We start from the raw sequence: 9,899 nt of genomic DNA on the forward strand, positions 1-9,899 counted from the left end.
AATTGCTTGGATTTTGTCCTTGTCAGGTTCAATGCCATGCGATGAGAGCTTGTTACCTAGGAATGTGACCTCAGTTAATCCAAATTGGCACTTTTGCTTGTTGAGCTTCAGCCCATTTCTTCTGTCGCTCCGGAGACCTTTAAGCAACTTCGTATTGTGCTCTTCAATGGTTGAGCCCCAAATGATGATATCATCCACGTACACATGTACGCCTTCGATTATGTACTCCATGGTACGGTGAAAGATTTCTGATGCCGAAATTATGCCAAACGGCATTCTCAAAAAGCAATACCATCCAAATGGCATATTAAAAGTGCAGTATTTTGTACTTTATTGTTCTAGCTTTAATTGCCAGAAACCTTGAGATGTATCAAGTTTCATAAAGAATTGTGCACCAGCCATCATGTGATTTCCGCGCACTTTAGTATTTGGTAATATTCTCATCTGATATTCTCATTAAGACCTTTAGGAAACACAAACTATGGAGTTTATCAAATCGGTAGGTTCTTCTATCTTTCTGATTACTTTTAATTTTGTCATTCTGTCGAGCTCCTTTTTGAGACGATCCCGAAGAGGTTCATGTACTCTTCTTGGTGCCTCACAGGTTTTGAATCCTCTTTGAGTTGTATCTTGTAGGTCAATAGTAGTATACCAAAACCTGTGAACCTATCACTGAATTTGCTGATAATGTTCTCAGAATCGTCTGAATGTTGATCAAATCCTTTGTGGATACTATATAGCAACTGCACGAGACCTAATTGTTCACAGGGCTGATCACCTAATAACGAATCCAAGCCCTCGGATACAATACAGAAAGGGACGGGATAAACTCTATTCGTCACCACCACACTCAGGTCACAAGCCCCATAACATTTAATGCTTGAACCATTATAATCTCTGAGATATTTTGTGAATTCTTCTAATTTAAATCAATCATGCTGATTAAATTGGCTTTGGCACCAGTGTCTAACTTCAATTGGATTACTGTACCGTTCACTTCAAGTGGTAGCCACTTCGACCACATTTATTTAATAATGATTATGATATTTTAAATGGAGTATCAGTTTGCATTTTTTTTAATGCTGGAGAATGATTTGATGTCTCCAAAATTCTTCTTCTTGGTTATTACTCCAACAAACAATGATGTTTCATCACTGGAGACTGTGTCTTCCACTGTGCTGACTGATCTGGGTTTGATCTTAGAGTAACAATTCTGAGCAAAGTGATTTTTTTCCTTTGCATCTGGGACAAAATTTGCCAAGCTCTGGACACTGCCTTAATTTGTGCCTTTGACCACATCTTTAACACAAAAATACTTTGTCCTGCTCTTTAACCTGTTTGTTGGTGTGTGAGGAGCTGCAGGAACTTTCCCACCTTTTTTTCTGAAGTTTCCCGCCTCTTTGGAAAAAGGTGCTTTCCTCCAAGAAGACGCCGCCATTTCAGAATGCTGTGCTGCTAGTTCGTGAGCCTGACAAATCTTAACTGTTTGTTCCAAAGACAGCACTGATTCCTTCAGCAACTGTTCTCTCAGCTTATTTTCATTCACACCAAACACAAGCTGGTCCCAAATCATTGAAGATTCCACCGCAGAAAAATTACAGATTTTAGCTTTTAACTTTAAATCAGTGATGAAATGGTCTATGGACTCTCCTGTCTTCTGTAAACGTGATCTAAACACATAGCACTCATGAATTTCATTCTTCTGGGGCTGCAACGTGCATCAAATCTTCAATTTACTTTGCTAAAATTTTTACTATCTTCATCGTTTGCAAATTTAAACGTATTAAACACAGCAATTGCTTTGGGTCTGCCGCTGTTAGGAGCATCGCTACCTTACACAAATCTGATTGATGTCCTAAATTTACTGCAGTAAGAAACAGATTAAATTGTTGTCCACATTACCATGAAATATGAGACTAATTGGTGGTTTCAATGACTCCCTGCTGTTAATTCTGGCAGTCTGCAAAATCTTCAAATCTCTGGACCTCGTGGCAGGCTGATAGTTTTTTTTTGTGTTTAATACAATCCAGCCCTGGTACCATGTAATGTTCCTGTCGGGTGGCTTGATTTATATTACAAGAACACTTATAGCTAAAGCTATAAACAATTTATTAACATTAACCGTGGGTCAACTATATACAAAACAATAGATGAATAACAGTATGATCATGCACAAGCAACCTTTCTCTTCTGGCTCTTCAGTCAGTCTGCAGTCACCTGACTCTACCATTCACTTATATACTAATGAGACTTCTAGTGGTCAATCGGTGAATTACAACACAACCATGAGATCACCACAGTCGGGTCATGCAAAAGCATCTTGATCACATTCGGTCCAGACGACCACTTCTTTGACAGCTTCCTTGTGAGCGTAAATATTTCATTCAGCAGACTCTGAGGCCACAGCAGCCCCTAACGGGACCCCGAGTGGGTCTAGATGGCGAGATGACTGAGGTCATGGACACTAATTCAGAGATGGAAACTCAAGCATCGGAAATCTCCGATGGGGAGTCAATAGTTCAGCGGCGGAGCAACCACTGCGACGTTCCAAATGGAAGCGGCATCCGCCTTTCAGGTGCATGGCTCCCGATCCGGCACCTTGGATGTGCGATGTCTGACCAGGCACAAAGAGAATTCGGTGCCCTCTTTCCCCACAGATGTTGGAGGATTCTTTGGACCTTTGGGGAGAGGGATGTTAGAACCTGCAAGTATCTTACGAGGTGGGAACAGTTAACCTCTCTGTGAACCTGGTAGACTATGAGCTCCCCTGTTAAGGGAGTGGGGTACCTCTAAACAATGTATAGCTGTATGGCATATAAAGCTGGCCAGTTAGGCACTGGCAAGCCAGACCCAGGAGGGATCAACCGTGTGATGTATATAAAAGTTATTGTAAATAAGCTAGGTTTCTTTGAACTACTCGATGTGGACTCCTTCGTCACCTTATAAAAGCTTATTTTGTCTTTAGTTTATGTTCACTTGCTATCTGTAAAATAAATCAGCTTGGCCATTCACGTCTAACTTGTCTCACCTAGTGTTAGTTTGCCCTTGAAAAGATTGCAAAGATATACGTCAGGACATGTGCAGGAAATCCAATTCTGATCATCTGGCAGTCACATTGTTACACTCCAGGGTTGCACAACTGCATAATTAACTATTGGGCAATACAAGCACATTTTGAATACAAAATGATCAGACAACTAATGATAACATCCAGTTTCACAGTAAACAAGAGACCATCTAAGGCAAGATCCAAAACGCATGGCACATTATGGTTACACAAAATAATTTCAAATCAAATAATATGCTGAAAGATCAGATTATCCTCTAGGTGCCTTAGAAAAAGAGGAAGTTATGACCTAGACTCATATTTATATTTTTCTTTCAATTGGAATCCTTCCCTATAATAAATATAAAAGACAGCTTTGACCCTCAATTCCCTGGTAACTGGATCTGCTGTTTATTTATTGAAACCCTTCAGACTTGTCAAACTTTCTTATTCTCCCTCACAGGGTCACTATAATCTGCCCGATATTGTCAGCAAACCTGGCTTTTGATCTGTTCACTGCTCATCATATTTGCTCAATTCAAAACTTCATTTCTCACTGATATTTATGATTATGCATTATGATGGTGAAAAATTAGTTAATAATTTTACAACAGGCGCGATTAAATTGTTACTGTGTTTTGCAATAGAATTAGTATATTAGGATTGAGAGTAGGCATAGGAACATAGGAATTAGGAGTAGAAGTAGGTAATTCAGCCCTTCGAGCCTGCTTCGCCATTCAATCAGATCATGGCAGAGCAGAGCAAATGAACAAGGCTGAATGAAAACACCAATGGACGGAATTGTCCCAACCCTCCCATGGCAGGTGAGTGTGGGCAAATAATATGACAGGAGGCCCAGATATTGGTTTGATGTCGGCGTGAATTTATAGCAGGATCTTCTGCTGGTGCCTGCCATGGCGGCTGGAAAACCCGCCAGAGGCCGCAGTGAACCCCTTTGTATCCTGTCAACAGGATGCAGATAAAGGCCCAACCCTCCCCCCCCGCATGCCAGATTCTCTGTCATGCCAGCAGGGAACCATGTCAGTGTGAAACATATTTGGAATAACGTTGAATGCAGATGTCGGGACTTACCTGAACAATGCCTGGGGCTTCCTCCGGAGTTCAGGATGGAGGTCGCTTGCAACCCTGGACCTGGAACACCAATGGGTGGGGGGGAGCATGTGCAGGTGGGCCCTCCAAGTTCAGTGTCCTTGAGGGGGATCCATCTTCCGGCCTCCGAATATTCCCAGGGATCCATCTTCTTTCTCAAGAAGTCCATCTTCCGGTCTCAGAGTGCTCCCAGAGATACATCTTCATTTTCAGATGGTCCACCTTCTTTCTTCAATAGTGGGCCAGCGATGTTCAACATGGCACCCAGACACGATGGCAGGCTACATACCATCCAGACCTGTCACACCACTGAATACAGCGCAAAACACCCAGGTGCACAATTAACGAGGTCATAACCAGAGGAATTGGTGGGTTTTCCAGCCAGGCCCAACAGCCGGAAAAACCCCGGGTGGAATCTTACCAAAAATTGGCAGAGTATCAGAACTGGTGAGAAAAACAGTGCAAATTTCTCAAAGAATTATTTTAAGCCTATTAAAGAATAGTTTTTTCTCGCCACTTGAATCACGCCGCGCTTTTGGCAGCCTCCCGCTGATTCACTCACCCCGGGGAAACTTAAACACTGCAGTCACTGGGGAGCTTCATTTAAATTCCTCCCCACTTGTTCCAGATCCACTGGAGGGGTGGCAGCCAAGAAACCTACACCAAGATTCTCAGAGGGAGTTCTGACCAGACTTTGGATGGAGTGCAGTAGAAGCAGGACGTCCTGTACCTGTACTCTAGGAAGCATCCGACCAGCAAGGTGACCATCCCCGCCTGGGAGGCTATAGCTGCATTAGTGCGTGCCAGCTCACTCCAGAAGAGGATAGGGCAGCAGTGCAGGAAGATGAATTACCTTCATCGCACATCCAGGGTATATCTGCCACCTCCAGTCTCTCACTGCAGCCCCTCCAAGGTGATCTCTCACCCAGCTACCAAGGGTTATCCACCTGTGACCTGCCCTCCACCTGCCTCGCCCCACAATCCTTGCAATAAGTGTCAGAGCAGAAAAGCACTGGGATAGCCGAGTGTGGAATTGGTGCTGAGGGAACAGAGTTTCCAGCAGGAGACTAATGTCTAATTGCCTTGATTGGATTGTGTTTTTATTCATTCAAGAGATGTAGGCATCACTGACAAGGCCACGTTTATTGCCCATCCTTAATTGCCCTTGAGAACATGGTGGTGATGTTCATGTGATATATGTATACCAACAGTGCTTTTAGACAGTTCCAGAATTTTGATCCAACTACCTGAAGAAATGCTGATAAATTTCCAAATCAGGATGGTGTGTGGCTTTGAGGAGAGTTTTCAGATGGTGGTGTTCCTGTGCATCTTCTGCCCTTGTCCTTCTAGTTGGTAACAGTCATGCAATTGGAAGGTACTGCAGAAGGAGTCTTGGCGAGTTGCTGCAGTGCATCTTATACACTGTACACATTGTGGTCATTTTGGGCTGATGGTGGAGGGAGTGAATGTTTAAAGAAATGAGTAGGTTCCCAATTAAGCAGGCTGTTTAGCCTCAATGGTATCCAGCTTCATAAGTATTGTTACAGCTTCTCTTATCCAGACAAATGGAGAGTATGCCATCACACTGTTGACTTGTACGTTGTAGGTGATGGAATAGCTTTGAGGAGGTGAGTCACTAACCAGAGAATACCCAGCTTCTTTACTACTGTTATAGTTACTGATCTAGGTGAACTTCAATGGTGACCTCCAACCCAGGATATTTATTGTGGGGATTTATGAATGGCAATGCCAAGAGAAGATAGTTGGACTCTCTCTTATTGCAGATTATTACTGCTATGAACTTTCCAGACCAAGCCTAGCACGATGCGCTTCATTGTTGGACGCACAGTTGGACAACATGGAAGCAACAGAGGGCTAAAAAGAGGTGGTGGTGATATCAAGCTGGGTATCAACAGTGTTCATGTGGAACCTGAATTACATATGGTGCCAAGGAACAGTATATAGATAAGAAATAAGAGGGGGCAATGATAAATCAGAAGGAGACCAGGGTCAGAACAGTGCGGTATCATCTCAGTAACATTATTTTTGTATAATCACCTTTGAAAAAACACAGCACACCCTAAAGCACTTTGTAACCATCAATGCTAGCGAGTGTTTGAAAGTATTGATCAGAAGCACATCAGAGATCTCAGTGATCTTTACTGAAATAAAGCACATCATTAGTACCTCTAATGTGATTAATTGTGGATTCAGCTAACAGCCAAGAGCATCACAGGCAGAGTTAGAAAGTATAAAGGTTAAGAAGTGTCCCTGCTCTAACACGGTTACAATGAGACTACAAGAACATAGACTTGGATCTTCATCAATCACTTCTGTAATTGTTTTAAAGGAGATGGTTCTGAGAATCATGAACTATGAAATCTTGGATTTATTTCATTACGTCCATGCCTGGGTTTCTTTTTATAAAATAAGTAAAACATTCAGATACAGAGGGTCTGATTTTCTCTGGCTGTGAAGTTTCCAAAGTATAAAAGGTTTTGATCTGCAATGCAGGTTTAGCCTGCCTTTAAATCAAAATATGGGTTGGTTTAAGGAACTGAAGTACATAGATGTTGGTAATGTTGTTGCTGGTGTTGCAGTGCTGTGGCAAAGGTGGACACCTGGTAGAGGGATTCAAACATGAAATTCCAGGAAAAATGGGCATCGATTTGGAAGGTGACAGCACATTCAAGGACTTTGGAGTGGAAAGAGATGTTGAAGATGGAATGGCTGTTTGCAACATAGGGATCAAGGATTTTTTTTAATGGAGTGAGGTGAAGGCAGCAGATCAGAAGGAGAAGGAGACCTGGGGAAACACTGTGAGCTGACATGGAACCAAACAAGGAACATTGGGTGGTCAATGGTTTAGTCAGAATTGGGTCAAGGGAGCAGAAAGTGGTTTTATGGGCAAAATGAGCTGAGAGAGTGCATGAAGGGAGATGGAAGAGGGATTACAGAAAGATGCAAATTCAGGCATTGGAGAATCTTTAAGAAATTTAATCCATTGGTCGAAAGGAAGGGAAATGGCAGAGACAGCTGATCAGATGGTCTCAATCTTAATGATGAAGAAGTCCATGGGTTCCTCACACTTGTTTGGTGAGCGTGGAGGAGACAGGGTAGAGGAGCATAAGAAAAGAAGCTTACAGTAGAGAAAAGACACCAAAAGTCATCTTTGCATTCCGGGATGATAGTAGATGAGAGTAGGACCTGACATTCAAGTTCAGGATCAGGGATGTCTTGCTGCAAATGTACAGGGCCTTGGTGAAGCCACACTTGGAATATTGTACGCAGTTTTGGTTTCCTTATCTGAGGAAGGATGCTCTTGCCGGGGCTGACCTATGAGGAAAGATGGAGTCGGTTAGGATTGTATTCACTGGAGTTCAGAAAAATGAGGGGCAATCTCATAGAAACCTACAAAGGTCTAACAGGACTGGACAGGGTAGATACAAGAAGGATGTTCCTGATGGTGGGGGTGTCCAGAAGCAGGGGTCACAGTCTGAGGATTTGGGGTAGACCATTTAGGGCTGAGATGAGGAGACATTTTTTCACCCAGAGAGTGGTGAGCCTGTGGAACTCACTACCACGGAAAGCAGTTGAGGCCACAACATTGTGGGCTGGATTCTCCGTCGGCGGGATCCTCCATTTCGCCGGCAGCGCACTAACGCCTGCGGATTTACCGATAGCGTAGGGGTGCCCACAATGGGAAACACCATTGGCCGGCTGCCGGGACGGAAAATCCCGCTGTCGGCGGGGGTGCAACGCACCAGAAAACGTGTGTGGTGGGATGAAGAATCCCGCCCTGTATGTTTTCAAGAAGCAGTTAGATATAGCTCTTGGGGCAAAGGGGATTGAAGGATATGGGGGTGGGGTGGGGAAGAAACAGGATCAGCCTATTGAGTTGGATGATAATGATCATAATGAATGACTGGGGGAAGGTTAGAAGGGCCGAATGACCTCCTCCTGCTGCTATGTTTTCTATGCTCTATGTGGTCCAGCCAGACCAACTTCCAGTCTGAGAATGTTGCTGGACTGCATTCATTCCACATCAATCCACGCCAGTTACATTATTTTCTAGAATGATCAGAAACAGAATCAATAGGGAGGACCGCAGGGATTAGCTGGGATCCAGCTCAGATGGCTGTACAGATCTGCAATGCTTATCTTGGTCTGCACACCGGAGCCAGTCACAGACACCGCCCTAAACTAAATACTTGCTGATCCAATAGAGCCCTGTTGCAAGCCAGCAGCTCCCGAATAACCCCAAATTTTACCAGCAAATACATTCAAATTGTTTTATTGCTTCTCCCGAAGTGGCTGGAGGAAAAAGGGCATTTTAATTTTCCTCTCAAAGCCACAATATATATAAGGACCTTATTGCGACAGCATTCCTACATTCTGAGACACAGAATGTGTAGATTGGATTTGGCCAGCCCAGTGAAACAGTGTTCTGGAGCCTTGAAAATGTCCATTTGCCTTTTGCTGATTATGATTTTGCGCCCTATTTTTCTGTTAGTAATTATGCGACCTATCATTCACATCTAAATCGCCACCCGAGACTGGAGATTAACAGCATGCTTCACCTCGAATTTTATTAAGATTTACTTTTCGAAATATTTTTCAATGTGACTGCAATTGCTGCCTTCTAGAAAGAAAATAAAGTTGTCCCCGTCCTGTAAAAAGGCTCGTTTTTTTATGTTAAATGCTGGACAGGGTTTGAACTCCAATGTTTGAATTGGGGAGATAGTTACTATCCCGGAAAACCAGCTGTGTCTATCTTTGAAATCCAGGCTAATTTCGGGGAATGACTATTTTTGTACCGACAGCAATAATTTCATAGCAAAGACGGGAAGAAAACGGGATGGAAGTTCAGGTCTGATGATGAGAAAGTGCTGCTCGCTATGTGTCAATTGGTCAGACAGTGTTTAGACAGGTGCAATGTCCAGTCCACAGCTGGGTGAGACTGCAGCCACACACAGTGAAACTAACATGGTTCATTACAACACCCAGGGCTGTTAACCCTTCCGAAATGTCCCATCGTTTCCCACTCACAAGTTACTACCCCGATGAAATATAACTTGAAGAATCGCTGTCCTCTAGATTTCCCTACCTTCGCAAATCCTCCAGAGACCAGAATGGGAGTTTAAATCTTCCCAATCCTCCCCATAGCTATACCTGGAGTTTGAGACGTCGATGACATACCAATAATCCGTACCGATCGCCACCGTCAGAAACACAAAACTTGAGAGTCCCGTTAAGCCAGCGGTCAGGCAGACTATTCCCACAGTCATCCTGTTCCAAATATCGCTCAGTGTGGCAGGCGAGGTGCCTTTATCACTGCAGTCCTCCCCTTTCTGCATGTCCCTGTGCAGACACTGCGCTCACACCACTCCCATCCGTGGCAATCTTCCTCGCAATTAGAGATGAGGAGAAATTAGGCGAACGCTTTGAAAGGCAGAAAATGTCTGCAGTTGGATGTTAAATTCCCTCCTCTCCTCCCCACCCTCCGTCATAACGAGTTCCATTTATAGATGGTCTCCTGCATTATACTCGCCTTTCTTTACCGAATCAATTTCAATTTCCAACGCTTTGGCAATCAATTCAAAAGGTTTTACAAGCAGATGGTTAACCCACTGGCTGGTTACAGGGCACATTCCTGGCGACAGGGTGCATTTATAGCCCTTAATAGACCTCGCCAATGATTGGTGGCGATAATACACAGGGAACATGGAACAGGAAAGCTGCA

At 43.6% G+C, this 9,899-nt stretch overlaps 1 protein-coding gene across 2 annotated transcripts in view; it reads right to left on the reverse strand.

Annotated features, from left to right (window-relative positions):
- Nucleotides 1–9,606, reverse strand: part of tmem235b (transmembrane protein 235b) — a 78,999-nt gene extending 69,393 nt beyond the window's left edge. For both annotated transcript variants that reach the window (XM_072483583.1, XM_072483582.1), the window contains exon 1: nucleotides 9,264–9,606. In XM_072483583.1, coding sequence (XP_072339684.1) covers nucleotides 9,264–9,513 — 250 coding nt within the window. In that variant the 5' untranslated portion in view covers nucleotides 9,514–9,606. The remainder of the gene's footprint in view (nucleotides 1–9,263) is intronic.
- Nucleotides 9,607–9,899: the final 293 nt, after the last annotated feature.

The sequence above is a fragment of the Scyliorhinus torazame genome, chromosome 18 (assembly GCF_047496885.1).
Source record: "Scyliorhinus torazame isolate Kashiwa2021f chromosome 18, sScyTor2.1, whole genome shotgun sequence".
Classification (NCBI taxonomy): Eukaryota; Metazoa; Chordata; class Chondrichthyes; order Carcharhiniformes; family Scyliorhinidae; genus Scyliorhinus; species Scyliorhinus torazame.